At 43.8% G+C, this 27,014-nt stretch overlaps 1 protein-coding gene across 1 annotated transcript in view; it reads right to left on the bottom strand.

Moving 5' to 3' along the window:
• Positions 1–1,327: 1,327 nt before the first annotated feature.
• Positions 1,328–27,014, bottom strand: part of cubn (cubilin) — an 88,194-nt gene continuing 62,507 nt past the window's right edge. The window contains exons 40-66 of the mRNA XM_022252206.2: positions 26,290–26,474; positions 25,924–26,104; positions 24,531–24,705; positions 23,642–23,820; positions 22,692–22,913; positions 21,648–21,788; positions 21,104–21,288; positions 20,327–20,495; positions 18,781–18,993; positions 18,173–18,322; positions 17,595–17,716; positions 16,837–17,071; positions 15,929–16,095; positions 15,046–15,202; positions 14,042–14,200; positions 13,533–13,718; positions 12,498–12,624; positions 10,786–11,009; positions 10,028–10,233; positions 9,475–9,637; positions 8,611–8,825; positions 7,984–8,122; positions 7,165–7,346; positions 5,841–6,012; positions 5,431–5,672; positions 4,443–4,591; positions 1,328–4,326 (exon numbers count right to left, since the gene is read on the bottom strand). Of these exons, the coding sequence (XP_022107898.2) occupies positions 4,472–4,591; positions 5,431–5,672; positions 5,841–6,012; positions 7,165–7,346; positions 7,984–8,122; positions 8,611–8,825; positions 9,475–9,637; positions 10,028–10,233; positions 10,786–11,009; positions 12,498–12,624; positions 13,533–13,718; positions 14,042–14,200; positions 15,046–15,202; positions 15,929–16,095; positions 16,837–17,071; positions 17,595–17,716; positions 18,173–18,322; positions 18,781–18,993; positions 20,327–20,495; positions 21,104–21,288; positions 21,648–21,788; positions 22,692–22,913; positions 23,642–23,820; positions 24,531–24,705; positions 25,924–26,104; positions 26,290–26,474 (4,616 nt within the window). The 3' untranslated portion in view covers positions 1,328–4,326; positions 4,443–4,471. The remainder of the gene's footprint in view (positions 4,327–4,442; positions 4,592–5,430; positions 5,673–5,840; positions 6,013–7,164; positions 7,347–7,983; positions 8,123–8,610; positions 8,826–9,474; positions 9,638–10,027; positions 10,234–10,785; positions 11,010–12,497; positions 12,625–13,532; positions 13,719–14,041; positions 14,201–15,045; positions 15,203–15,928; positions 16,096–16,836; positions 17,072–17,594; positions 17,717–18,172; positions 18,323–18,780; positions 18,994–20,326; positions 20,496–21,103; positions 21,289–21,647; positions 21,789–22,691; positions 22,914–23,641; positions 23,821–24,530; positions 24,706–25,923; positions 26,105–26,289; positions 26,475–27,014) is intronic.

The following is a 27,014-nucleotide window of genomic DNA, read 5'->3' as shown; positions in this document are numbered from 1 at the left end:
ATGCGAGCATCCGGGCCACACATGTCGACGAGGACAGGGACACCGAGTCAAGGTAGTCCGGTAGCAGGAAAGGGTTCATTCTCCCACAGCCACGAACACCGTTTATTGGGGAAAAGAGGAACTTCACTGAATTACAGTAACGTTAACTTCAACCCTTGGACGACTGTTTCTTTGCACTGTGTGAGAGGGGTTTCGTCAAGGTTAGTCAAGGTTAGTGAAAAAGACTTCAGAGAATACGTTTACATATTTAAAAAAACACAAAACAAAAACTCTCCAATAACCAAAAAATACGATCACACGGGCATCCTACGATAAAGGGGCATTCTACGATAACTCTGTGCGCCGGTATTATTAAGAAACATTAACCAACAAAATACTGAAAATGATGCCAAACAGTTTCATTTGTTTCGTGTCCTCACAGAACAAAGATAAACACTGCTTCGTTTCAGTCACTTCTCAAGAAAGTGCTAATTCAATTTTGACTACATCAAAACGAAGTTTGTTTACAATCCCCCGAAAAAAATCCCAACCTGTATTCATCTTCTGCGTGGTCACGTGTAAGTTAACTGTTAAGCGGCGTAACCAGTATTGTGTGTGGGTGTGAGTTTGTTTCTGCTTTCAATTGGGGACCTTGAACAATAGAGGACAATAAGGTCCCCGATTGACAGAGGGTCCCCGATTGACAACTGTGTACAAAACATATGGGTGGTCTTCTTTAAAAAAAGTTAAAGTACAAACAAAAGAGGAACAATAGGGGGTCCCCAGTTGCAGGCAAATACACACTTGTGTGTGTGGGGGGGGGAGGGGGGGAATTCATATTGGAGAGAAAAATCCGTCCAGGGGCAACTTGCCCCCCCCCCGCTAGATATGCCTCTGCCACCTATACATGAAAACGATGCACTTAACAGCGTGGCAATGCCTTATAATTCTTACCATCTTATCATGACCACTTTCAAACGGGGTCCCACAGAAGACATTACAGACCCCGAGAAAGCTAGGACCCAGCTCAAACCCGGCTTAGTGAAACATGAACTGACTTCTGTAAACAAACAATACGGCAACGCGACAAAACATCCCTCGCATGTGTGGGCAGTGGGTGCGATGTAAATAAACAAGATGTCGAAATACTCAAATTTGCAGTAATTGACGAGCTGTGGTCACTGGTTACAGGTACATTCTCTACTACAGATCGCTAACTGGAAGGTGAAGTGGAGGGGGTTAATTCGACAATAAATTAGAGGGCAGCTAAGACTTCCTTTCTTCTTATTAAAATTCTTACAAAGTCCCAGACTCAGCAATCAAGTGTGGCTCAAAATGCGACTCACAATTAGATTTGAAATATTTGATTAATTTTATTCCATTCTTTCATATCAGATCAACGGTGACAGCACTAGTCATAAAGAAAGAAGACAGAGGGCGCTATTCACTGGGTCAGCAAGACTCCGGTAATCATCACGAAACAACTCATTCTTCAGCTGGACGAGTAAAATCTTAATCCCTTATATCACCCTTTCGCTGTGAACATGTCGATTTTGGTTTGCATATTTCTCGCATCTAATTCTTTGACAAGAGTTTAAAATAATCCCTAACTATAAAGAGTAACAAAAATACAATCAATGGTGACCGTGAAATCTCGATCCTCATAAAATTTACTCCAAGATTTCATTACGGTAACTTCCATTCTTGAATACTTTGAATACTCTTTTAAGACAAAAGCGCTTTTTGCAGTACACTTCATTACTCTGCATTACATTTACATAATCAAATTGAAGGAGGTATTTAAGGTTCAGAAGAGCCTATCTCTGCACACTCAAGAGTTCTCTAGCAAATAAGATGGGGCTGGCTAATCATGGAGTGTGAAGCGGTGACAACTACCCTTTTTCTAGTTGTATCAATTCTTTTCACATTTTCAAAGAGCAAACTGGGCGATTTAATGCCATTTGGGACAATCTTCAGATCAACAGTGTTGACCAGAGTTAATGAGGTACATGAACATGTATGCACTACTACGTGAAGCACACACTTGGATCCTAACACTCTAAACGCAAGACGTCCCCTTTTAGGGAAGCAACTAACATAAAATTTGAAGGCACTTTGTGGGATTTGCCATACGTTCCTGGAAATCGGACATTTGGTATGGTACTGTTACAACAGAAAAAACAACCATCCAATTTACAGGAGAATGCATGTAACATTCTCTCGGCCAAACCTAGAAGACTAACGAGACAAAAACACACGCCAGCACGATAAACTAGAGCAAAAAAGAAGAAAAAAGGGAAGTTTTTCTACAGGAAACAAAATTGTCACATGCAGCAATTTGGCTCAAAATCAGGGTGGATGAAACACAGTAGCAACATTTATATGTATCAACATTTATAAAGCAGATATAAAAATGCTCCTAATATCTGTATAAATGGTCAATATACTTCAAGGTAGCCAAGAAATGTGTGATTACTTACACCGTCAATAAAATCCACGCCGAAATACTGAGTATCAGACGTGAAGACATCATTCGTCATCCTTGCCATTACAAAAGAATGTGCATTCGTTGGTCGTACAAATAATCCAGACCAGAATTACATTTTCAAATACTGCCTAAATGTATTTCATTTCTACTAACACTACAAAATAATATAAACTACGGTAATCACGCCTATCATGGAGAGTTGATAAACCAGCCAGGTCATTCCCTGCAATCAAGTTGAGCACTTCTTACACTGGTATTCAAAACACAAATTTTGACAAATCTAAGTTACATGAACATCTCAAAATTATCTATCACGTGATTGTCTATTTTCCCACAGAAGGGAATGTCGGAGGAATAAGTACTGTGCTTAGGAGTACAAATCTTTTGATCGTTGGATTACTAGAAGCATTATCCTTTCAATTTGTTGGTAAATTATACATTATCAATCAGGCATGACGTACTGGGAATAAAGTACTTTTATAAAGGTTTATGCCTAAGATGAGTTTTAACAGCCTTGCCACAATACTACATGATACAAGTGTATTTTTACGACAGAGGAGATCCATTATTTGTAACAAACGGTACTGTGAATATTCCAACACTTAGCCATTCCCAGAAAAAAATCTGGAAATTTGGACAGCAAAGAGAAAAAATATAAATTCAAATTAAACAATTTATACCAAAAAGAAAAGAAGAAAAGATGTCGTCTGGAATGTTATGTACAAGAAAATGCAGCAGTCACGCCAAAGTCAGGTATGAGAAGGGAGTCTCCATTAATAGTGACATGGCATCACAGCCTCTTGTTTAGGGCACGGTTCCTTCCAAGCCAATGTGGCTCATCTGGAAATTTTTCCTATTTTTCTTTGGCACCACATGACCCAGCATACTGCCTGCCCCTCCTCCTTGGGGCAAAGTGGCTTGCTCAAGAACACAACATACAGCCTGCAGCTGGATTCGAACTCCTAAACCCACTGACTCCTGAGTTGCAAACCCCCAACAATGGAGCCACCCTCCCTCGTTTCTGTGATGGTCTAACATATCTGTCTTTGATTTTTTGTTTGTTTGTTTTTATGTAGTGCTGAATATGCTAGCTGATGAATATCAGCAGCTCCAAGATGCTTTCTAGCAATGCAGGGGTCATCATCGCACAAGGCCACCTTACCAAAGGAAGCACAGTCAAACACAGGCTTACTGTCTGTGTGTTTGGGTTTGCTTGAGATTGGTTCTTGTTGGCTTTCCTTAAAGTTACTGTTAGGGTGGAGGGTAGAGCTCTTAGATATGACTTGATATGTGTAAAACCCAGATTTTGTTGTTGATACTTGCAGTTTTTAAAGTCAGATTAGTGATCGATCCATCGCTGTTAAATCTGCTCAAGAATTTCCAATGAACACAAACTCCTTTGAGAACACACACAAAACACCCCCAAAGCAACTCTTCTTGAAAACCTGCAGATCACTTAAGTGTGACAACTTAATCTAACAGAAAACAAAAATAACACACAAAAAAAGAACATTCAGCCTTTTTACAGTGATTAGAAAAATAAATTGATCACAAGAATCAGCATGAGCCTTGCACACACCAGTACGGAAAAATATAAGGGAGAATATTGATTACAAATATCCATTCTGTGTATTTAGTTATCTGTATCAATTTTTGTTATCTTTATTTTTTTTTAATTTACTCACGGTCACAAGTGACCCTGACTTTTTTCTTTTAATAGAGAAAATGACAGACAAACAGATATGCTGGGCACATTTCCAGAAACAGATGATATAAAGAGTCCAGTAATCACATCAGGGAGGATTTTACACATCAGGTTGATTTCATGTCGTTTGTTCCTGTTACCTTTTTCTCAGAATCTGCAAAGATTGATAAGAATGGAGACACATGAATATGTAATCAGCATGGAGTGTTGAGACATGCTAATTAGAAACAAGTTCTTTGGGATAGGGAAGAGCTTCTCGGTGTTTCTTACCCCCTCTCCTTGTCTTACAGACGAAGAGCTCAACTGCTGTACACCGCTCGGAAGCCACTGAAAGTGCCGTTGTTGGGGGCGTTCTGGGCATCAGTCACAAATCGCACAAACATCTGCCGGTTGGAAGCTGTTATCACTGCCGGTTGCCTCTGTGCGAGGCAATGAAAATTTCACACACACCCAACAATTTAATTGTCAGCAATCAAACCCAGCAGAAACTAGCTGACTATAATTACTTTCAAAGTTCTATCATTAGGAAATAGTTTGATGTCTCTACTTTGACATTTGCTTCTTCTGTGTGGGAAAAGTTTCCATTGCATCACAGACAGAATAGTTTGAAGTCTAGTTTTAATGATGTCTCAACAACACATACTGTGTAATCAGGAAAAAAAGAGACCAAGATTGCTTGATCCAAACAAAATCACACCAGCAATAAAAAAGGAACTAAGATGAACGTCAATGGGTGGGGTGGGGCTGGGGGGGCAGAAATAAATACTGCCCCCACTCAATTTGGAGTTTCTTAATTCACTTGAGAGAAATTGCTTAGTGAAGTACGAAGACATATGCCCAAAGTCTGTTGTACTTTGCTAGCATAGCTGCCACTGCATCCAAAATGGTCCAGGCTCCTGTCATGCTCCATCCCTCCTCCATTCTGGCTAGGCACCTAACCTTCCAACTATGCAAGTACACAGCTATTCTTTCACACCATTTACCTTTATAGCCTGGGTTCCATTCTCAGAATTGCCCACATGTGAATTGGGTTTTCAGTCCCTACCTGATTCTGTGGGTTTTACCCAGAATATTCCTCTGGGGTCTTCCTTCCACCTCTAAAACTGTACCTGCTTCTCATTGTCTCCTTTCTACAAGTTTCTGGAGCTCATGAGCTGCAGTGCCCAGAGCACATTTGATAAACCCCCGGTTTTGTTTCCAGAACTGCTTTATAATACAATAATAACAGTTATACTGTTAAGTTTTGTTTTCTTCTCACCAATCCGCAGTAGCGGCCATAGAGGAGTGACGAAGAGCTGGGCCCGTCGTACACCTCCAGGTAATCCTCGTTGCACACCCCTTCTGTGCCTTCCACTCCCAGAGCTGTGATCTCCAGGGTCAGCTGGTTGCCCCCACTGGGCACCTCGATGGACCAGCCGCAGTCCAGGTTATTGGCGTACTCGAAGGGGTGGGCAGGACTGGTGAAACTACCCCTCCTGCCACTCAGGGGCCCACCGCAACCTGGATTTGGGGGGTGGGGGGTAGTCACAGGTGAATGATCAAATTGGAAGAGCAGTTGTCAAGTGCTTCCCAAGACTTTACCCAAGACCTACATGTACCAGGACAACTTTTTTCCCCAAGCATTTTTTTCCCTGACTGTGGCAACCCTGCTGGAAGAGATGGGTTTACCTGAGGAGACTGTGCTGGATGTGTAGGTCAAGTCAAAGCCGGCATAATTGACGGAGCTATCGGTGACAAAGTTAAGATAGGCAGCATTGGCCGGGAGGAAGACAGGCTCGGGGATGAAATTGCCGCAAAGGTTGTACAGCTGTGCCTCTGTGCTGTCTGATCCATTGTAGATCTGGGAAGAGAAATTCAAGTTCACGTTAGACCAAATCATATTCACTGGTGTGGGGGGGGGGTGGGGGAGGGAAAGGGGAGTCTTGCTCCCCCCTCCAAAAAAAAAACTTGAAATATAAAAAGAACAAAAGAAAGAAAAAGCGGAAAGAAAGAACAAAAAGGGTGGTTAGGGGATAAAAGTCACCGGTCTGCTTGAACATATTTAGTCTAGTTTATAATATTTATTTCCATATCTTAAATAAAATATTTACATGAATTTCAGATCAAAGTAACAGAAATGATGGGGATTCCAGATAAAAAGCACATGCTTCTGTGCATTGACTCTTCTGTGCGTTAACCACTACCAGCCGGGGACTCCGAAATCGGAGCCGTATGGTTTATATGTGTGGCCGGGGTCTCCGAACTCAGACAAAGGAAACAGGGCCCTGTAACAAAAGACCGTACTCCGAACAAAAGACCAGGCTGCTGGGCATTACCGGCATTTTTCACTCTCAAAAGTGGTGATAATCCAGCCTTATTTTGAAACTGTATACCAGGGTTTGGGGTATTTAGAGCAAGCGGATTACCACCGGGGACAAAAGCTCTCCACCACCGCAGCGATGAGCCACACAGCACCGCTGCATGCTAATCTGGCCCCTATTGAAAAGAGGTCAGCAGTGCACTGAGCCAGGTTCGTGACCAAAAGACAGTTGTATAACACCGCACTATCTGGGCTCTCTTTACAAGGCTGCAGGCCTGGCTGAAATATTCGGGCGTCAATGAAGGTCACCTGTCAACTTAGAGTAGTGCCTGAAGATTACTCTGTGTGGCTATAAACGACTGTTAAATGGAATGATGAATTGTTGAAGGATTTTGAAAACGGAAAAAATGATAGTCATGCCGGCCCAGCATCCTCAACATTGCAAAATGCCCCGGCACGAAGTGGTTGACACTTTATCTCTGTGCTATCGATAAGTGTTGTTCCAACCCTGAGAAGAAAATCCTGAAGGGACGCCCATCATGTTCTCATTTTTTTTTTATTTTTTTCAATACAACACAACTTTGTACCTGCATGAGGTATTGCATGAGATGACACGAAATCCTCAACTGAACTTTTTCCTTATCAGAAAGCATGATTGATTTGCATAAAGGTCAAATCCGGTTCCTCACTCACCGTCAAGCTGTCGTACTGGCAATCGGGGTGGTATTCGATGTTGAGCTCGGTGAAGTACAGCGTCAGGTAGCTGCCCGCGGGCGCCGTTATCCTGATCTGACAGTTGTAATTTTCATGGTAGAATGTGGGATAGCCCGGGCTAGTGACACGGCCGTTGGTTCCTGTGTAGTTCTTGTTGCAATCTTAAGCCAGAGAAAAACGAATTTATCTATTTCAGTCAACGGCGGCGTGGAGTGATAATCCATCATGAGAAAAAATACAGACGTAGGAAGAGAACATGGAGCAAAGGGATGAAAAAAAATCGCATGAGCCATGGTTTTTATTACACTTAATTTCACTACTGCTGTAGAAATCCTGTTTATTTTGAAGTGTCTGCCTTTAGTTTGCACACATTTCTATAATTTGGGCTTCAATTCCAGATTCGGTTCTATGTCTCAAAAACACACTGGCCCTTCATATTTCAATATGAATGGGGCTCTGGACTGTCCACCTGTATTGTAGACTTGATGTTCCTTTTTGGGGGATCTAGGCATAGATGCTAAACTGGAGTTTCAAAAATCAGACTCAGGGTCTCAAAGCTGCAGCCCCATGTCTCAGATGGGAACAAATGTAAGGTTCAACATATTCTCAGGCAGACATTTTTCAGAGGAAAAGAATGGAAGCTGATATCTCCCTTAAAAAAAAATCACGTTTGAGAGGATTTTCCCCAAAACCATTGGTTACAGTTTATGGGTAATAATTTAGATTCACAAGTGGTGGCAGCATTTGTTGCAGAAACAAACTGGCATGAACAGGGTTTGGATGAGTTGGATGTCTTACCAGCTATGGCATAGGTCAGCGAGAAGCCAGATCCGCTGGAGGATTGGTCAGTCATGAAGTAGATCTGTGCCGTGGTGCCGACGGAATCATACACTGGAGGTATGTCACTCCCACAGTATCGCAGCGGCTGACCGTAACTCTGCGCACATTAAACCGAGATCGATTACCAACACATTTTGCTTCTTTTCCAAGCATCTTTCACACCGTCTGCAGATCTTATCTGCTCTGCAGAGAAGAACAAGTTGGCCTTTGATTGAGGTGGCCTGTAGGGAAGATCGAATTGGCAACCACAGAGGGACAAGCGGGACTGTTAGGAAGATACAGTTGGCCTCTAATCAAGGTTGCCTACGGGGGTGGGGGATAGAGGTGACCGGTAGGGTGGATTGAATTGGCCTGCACTGCGCATCCTACACACCAGTAACACTGTTTTCTGGGACTGAGCTGCAAGCTACAGATACAATGCTCAGGCAAGTAGAAACATGCTACTAGAACCAGAAAGGTTAAGATTTCAACCTCCCCCCTCTTCCTAGCCATTAGCCCCTCCTCTCTCTCCAGGCCATCCACACATATTGTATTGTGGACGTGCTGACCCCTATATCCCATGCTCAACCCGAGGCTTTTACTTACAATTGGGTAGTCTCTAAACTCCAGGTAGTCATACAAGCAGTTGCTGTGGTCCTCCACGTCGAACATGTTGACCCTGATGCGGACATGGTCGTGGGTGTCCACTGGCGCCCCGATGTACCAAGTGCAGCGGATGTTGTGCGGGTAGTTGCTGGGGTAGTTGGGTGAAGTGATTGTCTGAGGGGTGTTGGTGGCATTGAACGTCCCGCCGCAGACAGCTGTGCAAATAACCAAGGAGACGGGAGCACTGAGCAAATCACTTGGAGCCATGGAGTTTAGTTGTTCACACAAATGAAATATGGAGTAACAGGACCCACATGCATGGCCATTTTTTAATAACAATTATGAAAAACCTCTGTGTGTAACCTAAATTCTGCTTTAGTTGCAAAGGCTATGTATCAGCTGAAACACAGCATTATCATGCATTACTGGAACATATTTCGGTCAACTTTCTATGGCTGATCATAGTCCTTATGCAAGACCAGACTTGAGAATGAACAGTGAATGAAGCTGAGCTCATAAATGTTGACAAATTAACGGCATATCTGTGCTTCACTAACTGTGTTCTCCAGCTAAACCATGAAATAGAATAAAATATTCCACCGTAAGATATAGGCACTAAAACATTGGGGGAAATTTGAATATTGACGTTTTAATCTCCTTCCATGTAACCTTCTCAATCATATTGCAAAGCTATCAATTGTCAATCAATACTTTAATATTGATTCTCAAATAACAAGTCTGTTTAGCATTTCTAATGCCAATATTTATCTGCCAGAAATGTATTGCAATGACACCTTTTGAATTAAATTTCCTCCAAAACAAATAAGTGCGACCACAGATGATGCCAAACCAACAATGACTTACGATCAACAGACGAGTAATTGAACGAGAACCCAGAATAGGTGATGGAGGAGTCAGTGTAGAAGCGGAAGTAGGCTTGGTTGGTGGAGAGGGTGATGGGAGATGGGACTGAACTGCCACAGTAGTATCCGATCAGGGGGGCCTGGCTGCCGAATCCATCACGAATCTGGGTGGGTGGGGGGGAACGGGGAAGAGAAGAAAAAATGGGTCGTCAAATAATAATCCACCTCACTGCAATGGCAATGTCCTGGATACAGTCACGACTGCTGGGTGATTCCATGCTATAATCGATTACAACAAAATACCTTGTTCGCAATTGGAAAACCAATGCCCACTTTTTGGCGAATCAGTTCCTGACAGTGATAGGTTCCACTGTTTGCAAGGTTCAACAGACATCGCCGGGGTGAAAAATGATTTGAAATACAGTAAATGAGTGCTTTAGAAACCACTAGCAGTAGAGGATAAGGTAGCCAGGAGTTGTTTTCATCGGATAACAAAGCATCCCTGGAGTTGCTGATGAGATGTTACAGACTGTCTCCCCCTGAAAACGTCTCACCTCCAAGAAATCGTAGGGGCAACTGCCGGGCTGGTTTCCCTCTATGTTGAACGTGCCCAGGAAGGTAATCTGGACGACTTTGTTGGTTTCCGCGGTGACATAGTAGACACAGTCCAGGTTATTCTCATAGTCACCACCCGAGAGGGATACACTGGAGATGATTCCGGTGGGAGTGTTGAAGTTGCCTCCACAGCCTAGGGCGGGCCCTGTGGGGTTCAAAGGCGAATGCTGCAATGCAGTTTTTACCTTCTAACCCTTGTAAATGCACCTTTGCCATGTCAAATATCCTTATTTTCAATTTTTGTTTTGGTATTTCAAAAATATTTTGGTAACTTTTTGGATTTTACACTAATTTAATTTCAGCATTCATGAGCAAAACTGTGATGTCAAACTGGAAGAAAACCTGAATGTTGATTTGTGCGCAAAAAGACGCAAGGGTTTTTCATCATTTGCTGGCCTAAATTTCCTCTTCCCTGGTGATTCAAGCTGTGGCAAGTTGTGTCTGGCCCGACTTGAGGCACCTCCTCACCACCAAACAAGGGACAGACTGGTGGGAAGTTTTTCAACTGGTCCCATACAACTTTGGTCGCGAAAGCACGGGCAGGGTGTGATAATTTTAAGTTGTGTGTGCATGTGCTTCTTTGAGAAGTTGCATAATGGCAACCATTTCCAACAGTAACGTGGGCTTTGCCGTTGATTCTGACGACAGTTCAGTAGTATCATGCCACACTCTTTTTCAGCAGACCTTTCAAACTCACCGATGACTTCTTGATACGCGGCCTGGAAGCCCTCACCCGACACCGAGAAGTCGGAGACAAAGCGAACCAGCATGGAGTTGCTGGTGCTGATGATGGCGTCAGCAGGCGGTGTGTTTCCACAGAGACGGCTCACTAGCAGGGGGGCGGAATCATCTGCACCGTCATAGATCTCAATATAGTCATAACTGCAGGCTGGGTGGAGCTCAATATCCATGCTAGAAAACCTAACACCGAGAGAGACACAGGTGAATGAAAGAAACCTCATTCACAGGGAAGCCTTTATGTATCTCCATGTAGTTCCCTGAATTTATAACATTCAATGTAATCTGATAAATGGGGGGGGAACTATTTTGAGTTCCACACCTCACCTTAATTTTTTAAAATTTGGCTTTAAATATTTAGATGTTTGATGTATGGGAAGAAAAGTGTGATGGCTTGGTGTTCAATGATCAAGCACATTTCAAAGCCACTAGGGCCTGGCCCTTGGCTAATCTGAGTATTTGTCCTAGCATGCTCCACACGAACGTCCCATACATGCATGCATTCTAAGTTTATGTAACAGCCAATCAGGGCCGTCATAAAGTCATTTTCTGTCCGGATGGTGACAGAAGATTTGACTGGTCAACAGTTGTAAAATGACTCGGCAGACATGATGACATCAGTGAAATGTGTGCTCCACTGTTCTGACATGCATAAGTATTGACCAACTTTGACCCAAGTCCAAGCCCATGATGATCAAGTGGATTCGGCCAGAAATGACAAGAACTGAGCTTCCTTGCTTTAATAATAGCAAATAAAGTGGAATATCTTGCGAGAACCACGGTGGGAGTAAACAACCAAACAATTTACTGGACACAATTCAAACCAGACTTCTTGCATGAGTAATGTTTTCCAGCCAAAGGTATGACAAGTAGCCCCCGTTGATTGGTCAAATCCTGGGCGCCAAATTCAGTACTGAGTACTGAAGAGTGGCGTCATTTCGTTCCGGCAGTAATGTCTTTTACACACATAATTATGCCTGTAGCATATTCACTCTCGTACTCTATAATCATGGAATCTGTAGCCATGTAATAGATGCTCATCTTCAAGTGAGCATCTATGACACAGACTAGCCTTTGGCTTGGTCCGCTTGGTCATGCCCCGGCCCTGATCCTGTTCTAAATGTACTGATGTACAACTGTACCGTCACATGTTTAGTCCCTTATTAAAACAGCAGAAAGACGACACCAAGTGAACTTCCAAACAGTTGCTGAAATAAACCATGAATTGCCCCACCCCCAGCGAACATTTGACCTTAACAATGATTTGGATTAGGGTAAGTCCAGAAATTGGGAGTCCATCTTTTTTTGTGTCCCTGTCATATCTGACATATGATTTTGTAGTTTCAGAACACATTTTCTAATTTCCAAGAGTGATGAATTAATGCAAATTACCTGCCAAACAAATAGTAATAGTTTGAAATCAATTCCGGTGATATTTCCATGTCAAATAACAAAGGACAGATGTTACAGGGACACAAAAATATCACACTTTTGGACCCCTAATTTCTGAAATTACCCATGAATCAAATATCAACAAGTTCTTTGAGATCAAGAGAAATCCAGTCCAAATCAAAGGTGCAAACAGAAGAAAGGCAGAAACCCTCTAGCCGAATTCTTCACAGTAAACCCCATATATTTACTCCCTCAAACCATTTTTTTTTGGGTACGTACTTGAGAGAGACGGAGCGCTGGTCACTGACCGTGATCAGCCAGCTGCAGTTCTGGTCGTGTCGGTAGGTGTCCAGGTGCTGGGGGGTCTGCACCACCCCTGAAGACCCAGTGAACGTTCCTCCGCATCCTGTTGAGACCAAGCAAGGTAAGCAGCTAGTTCAGACACAAGTTGTGGCTTAGGATTTGACATTAAGTTCACAAAGTCTCTGATTTGTTCACTATTGTGACCACCACAAGAACCCTTAGTCAGATGCAGTGTTTGCCTAGTCTTATGAGTCACTGTGTGATACAAGATTACTATGAAGTGGACAATCAGCAGATGCACGTGTTCTCAATAAAATACATGTTAGCAAAGTCAAATTATCATACAAAAAATAGCAAGCTGTTTTCTTCACTAGAAAAAAGTCAGCTAGCACACTCACTACTATTAAACCATCAGAACAGCATCTGTACTAGCTTTCAACTGGAGATCACTGAGGAAAACCAGTCCCCCCTCCACACACCATGTCTCATACACTCTATGAGCCACTTTTATCAGACTCTGCACACCATTTTCATTACCCTCTGCGTGTTTCTTTCATCAAGCTCTACAAACCACTTTCAGCAAGTTCTGAATGCTACTCTCAGCAAGTTCTGCATGCTACTCTCAGCAAGTTCTGCATGCTACTCTCAGCAAGTTCTGCATGCTACTCTCAGCAAGTTCTGCATGCTACTCTCAGCAAGTTCTGCATGCTACTCTCAGCAAGTTCTGCATGCTACTCTTAGCAAGTTCTGCATGCTACTCTAAGCAAGTTCTGCATGCTACTCTAAGCAAGTTCTGCAAGCTACTCTCAGTAAGTTCTGCAAGCTACTCTCAGTAAGTTCTGCAAGCTACTTTAATTGTGCTCTTCACACCATTTACATCATCTAGCCCTGCACATTAGATCCAGTTGTGCACACTGCTTTTATCAATGCTAACGTTTACAGTCCGGAGAGGAAAACTCTTGGAGGACTTTTACAACTCTACAGCACAAGGTACTCCAGAAGACCATTTACCAGGCTCGAAATCCAGTCCAAAGCCGATATCATTTATACTGCTGTCCGTGTGGAACCTCATGAATACCGACCCCATCCACAGCATGTTGGTGGGAGCCTGAGTACCGCAGTAGTTGCCAATCATGTCTCCGGTGTCATCAGTACCTGCCCAGATCTGAAGACCGTCAAAGACGCAGTTGGAAGAAGCTGAGCCGGGAAGAAAAATCAGATAAGGTATTCAGTTATGAGCACGACGAATGCTGGAAAACTAATTGAACACATTAATTCTAGTGCTTCAATTAATTTCTAAGTGATAACACAAATGCCCCATGAAATTAAAACTGGTCAAAAACCCCAAAGTTTCCACAAGACGAAAGTATGAAAAAATTATGCAATAGATTGATGTACTTGAAAGCAGAAACAATGATTTGCTCATTCCAAAACTAACATAACCTGGCATTTCAGGAACTTGCCGGGGAAACACCTTATCCACATTGCCCCACATATACTTTATTCAGTTTTCCCCCTACTTTCAATTGCGAAGAGGTCGCTGAACATAAGTCCCAGACTCTGTTGTGGGTCCCAGTTGATGACGTATTCGCAGGTGATACTGTTGGGGTAGTTACGGTCGGGGTAACCCGGCGACACGATGCGGCCATTGGTCACACCGGTGAATGTGGCTCCACAGCCTGAGAGAAATTGGGAATCATGTTATGACCGTTAATTAAATGCGAATTGATGTAATCCACACACCCAAAAAGATGTCAGTTCCTAAAGGCTGGTTCACATTTCAGGTGAGTGCAGAACTGAGTGAACTGGAGGGAATCTGTTGGCAGAGAAATCCCTTTGAAATGTGTTCAGCTTTTGTGCATTCGTAGCCCAAACATTTGATCTAATGTCACAAATCTCGCAGGTTGATAACAAGATGCCCTATAGTCCGGCCCAGGCATGCAACTAAGACTTTGAAAAAACAAGGAAAGTCTTATCTTTGCAAGACTTTAGACAGTGTTTTTCAATTTTCAGTGGCATGAGTGTAAAATGAAAAACAAGGAAATCAGCTGATCTGAGGAAAGGTTGAATGCCTGTTTAAACATGGGATGCGTAGCCCACCAGGGCAAGGTTTTACATTCTGGGGAATGTATTGATAAGTATTCATGGAAAGCATTTCCTTGATAAGGGTTAGTTCAGTTATTGGGCAGACGCTTCACTATGAGAAAGAGGGATAAAATTATACACTGGGAGCTGTAAACCATTGAAAAAATTCCAAGTTCAAAAGGTTTGATCTCCAAATGCACAGAACTTCCCACTGAAAGAACTGTCTGCTGAAATGGGGAAAACATTGTCAACTGTAAAGGGTTCAAACAACACTGACCAATGCAGTGACACTGTTACGCATACGGAAATTGAGTCGCTATAAGTCTATTTTTGGCCTCAAAAGAGTCTGACAGCCAAATTTGGAGAGGCTCTTCTGACCTGAGCTTCACCCAAGAACCCTTCAAAACACCTTTTGCCACTGTCCAGATTATGGACTCACCCGTGGACCAGGCAGCCTGGAAGCCTGTGCCTTGGTTGCTGCCATCACTGCGGAACTTGACCGCGATGACATTCAGGGAGGAGCTGACTGGTGCGGGCACTGTGGTGCCTGAGAAAGTGCCCAAGACGGTGTCAGTGTCACTGTCTCCATCATACACCTGAGATAAGGTCATCAAAAAAGTCTTGACTTTGAGCTGGATCAATTTGTCTTGCCATCCCGTGCAAAACAAAGGCAATAAAAATTCCAGGAAAAAAAGTCTGGCCAACAGATCCCTTCGACAGGCTGAATCTCTATGGATATTGTCCAAACTTATCTTGGCAGTATGCTCATTTTGTACACTGGATTATCAAAAGTTCAAATATAAACGTATATGCTTCAATTCAACTTGGAACAAATGTGTGGCTAGCTCCCTACTTGTCTTCAAAAACAGGAATTTAGAACTTGTTCCGAAGAGATTGGACTGGGGGGAGGGATGTTCTCAATGCCTGACGCAGAAGACACTTGAAGACCAATTGGTCGTAATATAAAGAGTTCTTCAACTCATCAGAGAAACAAGACACTTCCTGCTGCGTGTGTCATTTCTGAGGGCAACAGCAAATGCCATGCTGGTCAGCTTGTATAACTCAGCACTCCACCAACAAGTACAGAATCTCCACAAGACATGCTCTCAAAAAATGAGGATATGATTCATAAAAAATAAGTGATATCTCAAAGTCACTGACTGGCATTTTCTTATAGTCGGTCTATGAGCTGCAAGGAAGAGGCTTTTTTGGATGCATTCAACGAAGGCAACTGCACTTTTTTAAAGACCAGTGGTCCAATACTGTTTTGGCAACCGCGCCTTGAATTACATGGCCAGGTCAACCGAGGAGGCTTGATTTACCGTGACACTATCGCCGGATGCCACATTGAAGGTGTTGAAGGCAACCTGGACGTTATAGCCACTCTCCACCATAAGGACCCAGAAGCATTCCTCGTTGGCCACATAGGCGTTAGGATAGTTGGTGGTCTGGAAGGTGCCAGTGTTTCCATGGTAGGTACCCCCACAGCCTTAGGAGACATTGAAAATGTTCCAAAAACACATTATTCTTATGAGAAATTATGGCACTTCTTGATTCTTGTTGAACATAAAATGGAATGGCATATTCAGGGAGGACATATTTTTGAAAAGTCTTGGAGTATCATACTTCAAACTCTAGCAATGTTGCATACTTTTAAGACATTTCAAGCCTAAGAAGACCTAGAGTGATCCAAATATACTCGAATAGGATTTTTCAGATTTCCTGCATGTTATACACCAAGTGTGTTGTGTAAGGTTAAATTATGTTTAACATCTTGGACGACAAAGTCAGGGCTTTTACGGTCGGCTGTTCCTTTTCAATATTTCAGCAGTCATTAAAAAGTCCTTAAAATAAGTACCACCCGATACTTAAAAATGTTTTTGTCATTTCTTCATCGGAACTGGGAAGGCAAATCCCAAAGTTTCTCAAAGCTAATACTCGCAAAATGAAAGTAGTGGATTCTCTAATAAACCCAAGGAACTGAGTATTAAAACAGCAATCCCTGCGATGAAAACATGATAAAATCATTGATTTCCAGTTCGCTCAATACAACTTGCCCGGCCTAACATAAATGCTTAAGTTTATGCCATAATATGTTGCATATGTTGAGGGCTTATGTGGCATGTAACTTTCCTAAAATGTGCCATAATTTGTTGCAAAACTTATGTGGCGTAGACAAGAGTTACGCGTACGTTTTGTGAAATTGGCTGCAAATGTTTGACACCCTTACCTCTGGTGGCTGTGGTCCACTCCAGGCGGAATCCGCTGGCTGAAGCACTGGCATCTGTCATGAAGACCATGAACACCTCATTGCTGGCAGTGGTGATGGACGCTGGAGCGGTGCTGCCACACCATGGGTCCTCCCCAGAGAGCTGCGGGGACTCCACCGTGCCACCGTTGCGGGCTGAGAGGTAGTCGTACTGGCACCGAGAATGTGATTCGATGTCGAATGCAGTGAAAGTCAGCTGTGGCCCAGAATACAGAGAGTACAGATATTGAAAGCTGAAGTCCGAAGCAAACCAACGAGGAAAAACTGACCGACAAGTTGTTTCATTGAGCATTTCTTAATATCTTTTTGATATTCTGTGACCAGGGTGATCAGGGTATGCACTGCTACATCGTTAACCTTTACACTTTCCAGGGAAAAGTGTGACCTGTACTGGCAGCATCTTTGACCACAACTTGATCACACCAGCTTGTGAACGTAACACGTGCACAAATCAATCAGTGCCAAAGAAGAATTTTTTTGGGGTGGAGACACAAATTCTGGGCTAGAACTGAGAAATAAAATGGAGAAAAAAAACACCTTGAAAACACAACAAAATATGGCAGTCAAATGGAGAAAACCAAAATCCAATTTCAGAATTTACACCAATCATCAGATTTCACAGACTGTGGTACCACATGCAAACCTGGATTGGTTTTGGCCAGCTTAACTAATGGGGTTCAAGGAGGGAAGAGACCCATCTAAGATGAGTCTGCACTTACCGTGACAGTGGTACCCGGAGGAGCCTGGATGAGCCAGGCACAGTGGTCATTATGGTCATATTGGTCAGGGTAGTTAGGACTGGTTATGACGCCACTAGTACCGGTGACTATGCCTCCGCACTCTGCCAACAAAGAACAATGACAAGACTCATAGACTATTACGAAACATGTTATGGGAATGGGTGGGGGCAAACAAGTTGAATGCAAGATCCTTGGGGCTGGTACGAAGGTTAGTTGTTTGCAGGTTAACATGCTCACTTAAGCACTAGCTGCTTCATTTGAATTTAAAAAGACCTTAAGTCTGTAATGGATAATTTCTGAACTGCTCAGTGGCAGCAAACATTAGAATCTTTTTGTACTGTCTGCATAATTTGAAGCACATACAAGTTAGTTCAAATGAAATGCAAATAATGAGAACAGACTTTTATGATTGACGCCACCAAGCATCTGAAAAGCCTGCCAATGCAAGGTTTACTTCTTGCCAGAATTTTCTCCTGACATGTTTCAGGAAGGTCAAGGCTTATGTTTTTTCCCTCTTTGCAAACACTGCAGATGTCCCACACATAATTCCCACCTACCGGAAGCCGAGTAGAGGATCTGGAACCCTCTGCCGATAATGCTGCTGTCTGTGGTGAAACGCACAAAGGCGGAGGGCTGCGGGATGGCAACAGGATCGGGTGGTGAGGAGCCACAGAAGGATCCGACCAACGGCGAGTTGGTGTCAACTCCTGAAAACAGAGAGATAGAGAGAGAAACGTGACTTGAGGCAAGTAGCAGTGATAATTGGATTTTTGGTAAATTTCGCAAGGCAGACGAGCTGTTACTGCGGGAAACCTCACAACACATGCCATGCACCACGGAATATAGCCAACTGAATCCCACAAGACTTGTCTTGTTGGCCATCTTTGTTCAGTAACTTTGTTTTAGTTTGTGCAGTAGAAAGAGCAAAACAGAATGAGCAAGTGACGAATCACTCAGTGTGACATCCTAATGAAAATTATGCACTGTTTGGGTGAAAAAAATTGTGGGTTCCTATCAATTTGAACAAGGCAAAATTCTTGTAAAGGCCTTCAAGTCACAAGCTAAAATAACCTGCAGATCATTTCATTTTGGGTCACATGAGGCAAATGGGGGTGACTGGAAGAAAACATAACCACCCTTCCTCCAAAACAAACAAAAATCTCACCTGCATATATTTCCAGGACGTCAAAACTACAGCTGGGGTTTCCCTCGATGTCAAAGGCTGCATCGAAGCTCAGGTAGAGGGAGGTGTTGACTGTGGCTTGGTTGGCCAGCAGCCACTGGCAGTTCAGGTTGTTGGTGTAGTTGAGGGCCGGGTAGCCAACGCTTGAGAAGGAGCCTGTGCTGCCTGGATTCAGGTTGATGAGGGCTCCGCATACTGGAGAAGTTAGGACGAGAATAGTTCCGTGTGTGAATTTTGCGTTGTGAAGATGTTTTGTAAAGGGAGTTTCGCCCATGTCTATTTGTAACATTATTACACTTGGCGTTGTCCGAGTGCTAATGACAACATTCACAAGCTTACTTGCTGCTGCTGATTAACTCAAATCGGCTAGCTAACCCTGGCTAGCTCGGTAGTCAAGTGGCAAGACATCCACACAAGGAAGAGTGGGGTTGCGGGTTGAATCCCACCCAAGTAACCTTGTGAATTTCTTCATAAGCCCTTGGGTAATACCGAGCATACAGCATTACAAACATAAATCAGTTGAGGGGCAAAACTCTGCAAATTTAAAAGCTAAGAATGGTCCATCAGTTTCATTGTCAAGGGAAAATTTGTGGGGAATTCTTTAAAACTTTCCCTGCAAGATTATTTCAAAGTGAAAATTTGACTTTTAGAAAAAGACACGTTACCACAGTGAAAGTTTTAGTTGGCCTTCACAATGCACGCCCTCCTAACTGGTAGCAACTGGTACTTCAGATAAAAACGAGGTCACTCCCAACTGCACAAGATTTGGTACAACGTCTTTCAATTTATAGAGGCATACACGAGATGTAAAATAAAGATGACAAAATCAGGTGATACAAGGAAATGCCAGTCTGGTCTAAATGACTATTGCAGTGGCGTAGCCAGGTCAATTTGATTGGTGGATAGGGAAGCAGACATGAAAACAAATGCACTACGCATCCCTGATGAAAGGCAGACAAACCCAGTCTGCCATCAAAAGCAACAGAGTGGGGTTTAACACCACCTCCAATGAAGAGGTCCATCAAAGTGGACAGCGCCAGCCAATAGTTGGTGCTGTTCCTGCATCCACAGATATCTGCACAATGTTTGTCAAACTACTCTCATGAAACGAAAACGGCACTTGTTTAACAAGCAGCACTTTTAACAACCCCCCAGTTTCCACCCAAGATCCTATAGCACCACATAGAGGTGCAAGATGGGGAACTCAGCCCAAAAAGGTGTAATCACCATGGGCGTCATTCGGGCAAGCAATATGCCTGCACAGTGCATGTTTAATGCACAGGGGCAGGTGCACCAGGTGTGGGTGCCTGGCGCGGCGGCCGCACCAGTTCATTAACGTGCACTGAGCAGGCGTACTGCTTGCTTGAATGGTGCCCATGGGGATTACAATGTTTTTCGCATATTTACAGAGAAGTTCTCCATTGTGCACTGCAACGCTGCGCTATACGATCTTTGGTTTCCACACTGCTGTATTGATGGCTGACTTCCAACAGGAATAGAGTTAGCAGGGTCCTGATCAGATTCTCACCCGAAGGATCCTGGGAGTCGTATCGTGCAGAGAAGCCTCTAAATGCTACACTGCCATCAGTGAAGAAGACCACACGCATGGTGTTGCTGGTAGAGACCAGAGCCTGAGGGGGGGTGTTGCCACAGAATCGGCCCAAGCTAGGGGCGTCGTCCTCCAAACCGTTGAACACCTTAGGAATATAGAAGGGGGAGGGGCATTAGGATGCAACAAGGGTAGGGAAAGAGGAGCACTTCTCCAAAGCAACCAACTGGGACTGATTTCCGATGGCTGGCTCCATGTAGAACTGGAAGGGTGATTGGAAAGTGTCGTAGTCAAGCCTCTGTAAGTCCAGTCTTGTGGCTGGTCTCGTGCAAGGACTTGTGGCTGGTCTTGTGAAGGCACTTGTGATTGCCAGGTCTTGTGGAAAACCACATGACACAGTGTCGCCATGACAGAAATGTGGTAACAAGACATACATGGTTTGGCTAAAAAAGGATTTAAAAAGTGCTGAGGGTGGGATAAACAGGCATCTGTTTACATTTGTTTAAATTTACTTATTTAGGGCAGTCAAGAGGAAGATTAAAGCCCCAAACCCCCAGATCTACAGGTGCATTTATAGTAACTTTGGTTCCAAATATTTGCATGTAAAGCCTGTGCTCCCCTGGGGGGGGCATTTAAATCAGGGTAGCTAACATACTGGTAAATGCTGTGGACATGTTTTAAACAGCAAAATTAACCATTTCAAAGAAACCACACAGCACTTGTAACAAAGTTACACATTATACAAAGATCAAATACCTCCACATAGTCAAACGGGCAGGCCTGGCCACCGCTTTCCAGCTCAAAGTCGTCAAAGGAGAGCGTGACGACCTGTCCCACCGCGACAGTGATGCGCCACTCGCAGACGCGTGAGTGAGAGTACTGCTGGGGATAATCGGGGGACGTGAAGGTACCTGTCGCTGTGGCAAAGTCACCGCCACACACTGAAACACGATGGCAAAGGTTAATATCACTTTTAAAAGTTATTTTCTGTTTTCAAATCTGCCAGGCAAACATGTTAATATTTGAAAGCCGCCAATCAAAAACACCCTTGTTGAAACTGTGTGAACACTGCAGTCCACCAAATGCCGCGTGAGAATAAATGGATAAAAAGATTTCCTCTTTTAAACAAAACGGGCTACGACAGTGCTTAATTTTTGAAACTCTTTCCAATAGATTGTAAGGAAAAGCTGAAAAGCTGTTTCAGCCTTCTTCAGGCAAGACACTGTGCCCAGGTGAGCTTTTCTGCTCAATAAAGCTGAGCTCTGATCTTGTTCAATTCTGTTTTCCTTTTAATTCTTACCCTCTGAACTAGACTGGAAGCTGAGGCTGAACCCAGTGGCAACACTCGCACCGTCCGTGGTGAAGTGAACCAAGGCATAGTTGCTGGACGTGTCAAAGCTCGAAGGAGCGACGTTGCCACAGACCCGTGCCAGCTCAAATGCTGACAAGAAAGGGAAAACGAGTAAATTTATCCTGTTTTCTGGGGCAACCAGCCTTGTAACGAGCCCATTATTAGCCAGTCACACATGTCCCAGCTGTTCAAATGAACTGACACAATGACATTCTTTTGCCGCAGTTGATTTCCTTTCTCTTGATTCGACTTGTGACCAACTTGTGACTTGTCTCATTCATTTGAATAACACAACACACAACAGAGAGGGAGAGTCCTGTCAGAGGGGTTTCCCTATAGTTCTAAATTTGTGCTAGTGATTCGACATCCTAGAGCACTTTATTCTTGTAGAAAACTTGATGTTCTTACGAAGTTGCCATCCCCTTTTACAATCAAATATGGATGGAACAAAATTGATCCGTTGCTTTTGGCAATAAAAATGGAGATTGATTTCAAATTTCCAAACAGATGCCACTCTTTGGTCCTAATCCAGTTATGTCTGCCACACTGATGCACATGATGAACAACGTATGGGAAACGCTGCTAATGTGACGGTAACTTTCGGGCCCCCTAAACTGTGTTTTGTCCTGGCTTCCATTGCCAAACTTCCATAAAAAAAACATAATGACAGAAGCACAGAATGCTAGTTTAATCATAATCACGGGCACGTCATCATGGGAAGAAAATTCCCTTTTTGAATTGATATGTGCACAAAAAATACGTTAATTTTTCATGTTTCACTGGCCTAAAATTCCTTTTCTTTGGAGATTCATTGTGTAAGAGCATGGTGATAAACTTTTTGATATCCTCAACTCAAAAGGGATGTTACACAGGTTTCATGTGAAGAAGAGGGGAACAAAGTTGAAGAAAAAGTGTGGAGCCTTTAACGTTTACCTGCCGGGTTTGGTGAGGGGAAAAGGGTGCAGACTAAACTGGGAAGGAGGGGAACAATACCTGAGGAATTCCTGCCATCGTTGACCACCAGCACGTCACCGACGCCCGAGCAGTCGGCCGCATTGTTGTCAATGTTGAAGTTGCTGTCAAATGTGAAGGTCATGTAGTGGCCGTCTGGGGCACGGATGGTCCAGATGCAGTCCAGGTTGTTGCTGTAGGTGCCCGGGAAGCCCGGTGAGGTGATGGTGCCACTGGTGCCCGAGATGGTACCTCCACAAGAGGCTGCCGGGCAAAAGGGAGGGGAACGTACACCAAAGAGATTGGTGATTAGCTGAGCCTACGTTTTGCTGAGGCCACAGTAATTGCGACCAGAAGGGATGGAAAAGAGTCCCTCGAACTCCTACTCAATGCAAAAGCAAACATGAATGTGACTTTGTGATGTCTGATCAAATATTTCAACTACAAATATGCACAGGTTTAGTTTAATACTTTTCAACTCTGGGGAGTTTCACTTTGAATGTCTTGCAATGTTAAATTCATCAGTCTTTTGCCTTCGCCTTCAGTATGAACTGGCCTCAAGAGTGGCTTTATCACAATTGAGTAAATATTGAGGGCACGAAAGTCTGTAGGTGTCATAAGGCCTCAAGTGAGTGTGTGGTCAATGGTTCCACTGAGCAAAAATTTAAAAAGCCTCAGCCAAAGCTGGCCTCCAAGCTTTGCTAATCCGAGACCGATAATGTGAAGCATCAACAAATGATGCGCAGAATGGCAAGAAGGGGGAGGGAAATGGTGCATTACGTGTCTTCTTCCATGTACTCCACAGTGACTGCTGAGCTTTGCACAGGGTCTACAAAACCACAAAAAACTACCACTTGGCTTCTTGCTCTTAACTTTCTGTTGTCTACAGCCAAATAAACTGTGACAAAAAAGACCGAAAATCAAACTCGGCCCAACTGTCCCATAAGCCCATGCATGATCATATCTACAACCCCCCAAAAAACGTTTCTCACCGATTTGGGCGGTCAGTTTAAAGCCGGTATGTGCCACACTGGTGTCAGTCCGGAACCTCAGGTAGGCTGCGTTGCCCGTTGTGGCTACTGGAGCTGGGGCGGTGCTACCACAGTAACGACCAATCTGACTGGCTGACTGACTGGATCCATCCAGGATCTCCAAGTAGTCGTAGACACAGCTGAGCAGTTTGAAACACAAGGGAAAAAAATTAGAAGACTGCAAGACTGAAATGTATCACATCCCAGGTCAACAGCAATTTCCAGTGCCTCAGTTACAATTCTGGCGAACCTCCATAGCCTAATGTTACTAAGGAGAGTGCAGATAACCAAAGTAGCTGATTTGACACACCTTTTACTTTTCTCATCAACTTGCACTGGAACTGCATACAGACTAGGACAGTGCCCAGCCTGCTCCAAACCTGTCCAGTGGCCAAGTAAGTTGACTTGTCACAGTTGCACTGCCATTGATAACATTTCACAATGCTCTAGCTCACATGACAGATTGGTGCTCGGGTGTGCGAAACTCGTGACAAAATCTCCTATTTGTCGGATCCAGAGAAGAACTCTGGACATACTGCATAGCAATGAGCACTGTCTTCCTCTTTTTTTTTCTGCGATGCCTAAATCCTTCTTCTTCCCTGTTCTGTCATGGTGCAAGCCTACTTTCAGTGCCTCAGCTAACCATGAAACTGCACGCACAAACCACCTGTTCTCTTAAAGCTTCACAGGCTCCCCCCTTGGAGAACAGATTTCTTAGCTATGTGATGCACGCAAGAGCACAAGCCCAGTTAAACCACTTGGCATCAAGCATAATCTGCCTGACGAATTAGGGCAGCATTTTTTCGCCGATACTGAAAGCAGGGCATAGGAAAGTGGGCTCCTGATTTACCTAGGGTGGGGTTCAATGTAGAACTGTGGGTCAAAGGTCATGCGGATGGCCTGACCGGCAGGGGCTGTGACAATCCAAATGCACTCCACGCTCTGCGGATAGTTGGAGGGGTAGTTAGGAGACATGATGTCGGTACTCGGCAACACGTCGGACAGACTGACTGCTCCCCCACATCCTGCAAAACAGAGAAAACATCAAAGACATTTTCAAACAATATCATATGCCACATCTACAAACCTTTACAAGCTGGACTTTGCAAAGGTTGATCCTCAGTGGACATTTATCCAGGATCTGACTGTCATTTCTTACCGCATCATCAAATTTTTTGCACTAAAAAAGACCATGTCGTGGAGCGATATTTACTACGACACTCGCATGTGGTGCATCAGTGATTGCGAGCTCCAATCATGTTCAAACCTCCTGCGACTAGTTTGAGGTACTGTGTGTGCACCAACACAGAGGCAATTACATAACAGCAGGGATGGTTATAGATGAATTATTATTATTATGATATATTTCTAGTGACACCAAGGATTCCTCAAAAGCGCCCTAGGCATTGTAGCTCACAAGCCTGAAGAAACCTGTAGAGAGGAGACAGTGAGAAGCAGTTACAGTTTTGGAGGTGGGAAGAAAACCCCAGAGGAATATTCTGGGTAAAACCCACGGAATCAGGTAGGGACTGAAAACCCAATCCACATGTGGACCGGGCCAGGATTCGAACCCGGGCCTCAGAGGTGGAAGGCGAGGAAAGAACCACTACGCCAACCTGACTCCCCAATTACTGTGACATGGCGCAATATCCTTCCTGTGCAAATGGCACATTAAATCCTTGTGTTTATCATTTGGAGTGAAGTGGCAAACAAGCTATTTCTTGATTTCAAATCAATAAATGAAACAAGCTGAATAAATTTAGGTGATGCACACTACCTGAAGCTGCCAGTGGCAGTAGAAATGGAGAAGAAAGAAAGGACCAAGTAAGAAAGTGCCATGTGGATCTTAATACATATTAGGTACAAACTCCCTATTTATATTTTCAATTTATCACTCCTAGAATTTAAAGCAGCCTTGAAAACATTCTTGTTTCCTGGTTAATCACTTCAGACTGTGGTAAATGTTTCTCATGTATTTATATTTGTTTGGACCTTTTCAGTAACTATTATAATGTATTTGATGCATTTGTAAATGTGTTTTGTGCCTTGAGCGTTACTTGTCACGGATTTCAGTGCGTCATAAATTCTCATTATTGTTATCATTGATATTATTATTATTCTCAAATGGCCTTGCTTTTATGAACCACCTAACTTGTTCATTCAGACGGAAGGTCTGGTGTTGCCCTTGTTGGGCCTTGTGATGTCTCCACTACGACACTATAGCAACTTGTCTCTCATTTTACCCTGTTGCTGAGCCAAGAAGGAAAAGCTGAATCCGGTGGCTACACCAGAGGCGTCTGAGTGGAACTTGACTCTCAGCAGGTTGCTGCTAGTCTCCATCTGAGCTGGTGCCGTGGAGCCGCAGTAACGACCTGTGGTAGAGCTGCCCAGGGGTGGGGACGTGTCCTCACCGCCATTGTACAGCTGGAGGGGAAGGAAAGGGGTGGGAGAGAATGGGGGAGGTTCAGTTTGTTGCTGATGAGCACTTTGCCCGGGGCATTCAACGATGAATGGATGATTTACCACAGAGTAAAATTCAGCTATTTTTTTCTGCGGGGACAGTGATCATTTCTAATGGTGTCAGAGTACTTCCAGAAGGAACAACTCACCTGAACGTAATCGTTCTGACAGTTGCTGCTGGTGGCAATGTTGAAACTGCTCTGGAATGTGACTTGGATAGTAGAGCCTGTTGTGGCCTGCACCACCCAGACGCAGTCCTGGTTGTTGGGGTAGTTTGAGGGGTAGAGAGGGCTGGTGATGGTGCCAGCCTGGGAGATGATGTTGCCACCGCAATCTGCAGAGAGGAAATCAGCGTCGCAAAGGTGAGATTAGAGGAAATTGAAAAGTCTATGAAATAATCACCAAAGGTTTTGAGAGCACCCCAACAGTTTAAAGTCTAAGGGATGCGTTTATGTTTTCCAGGAGGCACCCTTAACCATATGCTGCCAGGGGGACCCGGTTTCGGGTATCCTGGGTTTGTACACATAGTCAGGGTGCCTGAAATTGAACAAAAGAGCTCGGCCTTGTAACAAAAGACCGTACTCAGAACAAAAAACCCGCTGCCGGGAATTGCCATCATTTTTCAGTTTGCATTTATCGGAGGTACTCCGTAATTGTTTTCAAACAGTATACCGCTGTTTTCAGTTTCAGCGCGGATAAAAGTGCTCCAGTTCCCCAGCGATGAGCAATACAGTACCCTTGCCAGCTAATCCAGCCGCATTTGAAAAGACGCCACTGGCATTCACTGGGAACAAAGGCAATTACAATTCCGGGCTCTCAATGAATGTTACTTGTCAGTTTAGAGTAGCCACTAAACAGTCATTCATGTGGGTGT

The sequence above is a fragment of the Acanthaster planci genome, linkage group LG08, assembly GCF_054643075.1.
Source record: "Acanthaster planci isolate LZ-2023a linkage group LG08, COTS_SCS, whole genome shotgun sequence".
Classification (NCBI taxonomy): domain Eukaryota; kingdom Metazoa; phylum Echinodermata; class Asteroidea; order Valvatida; family Acanthasteridae; genus Acanthaster; species Acanthaster planci.
The sequence above is the reverse complement of the archived record's forward strand: the minus strand, read 5'-3'. Positions and strand labels throughout refer to the sequence as shown.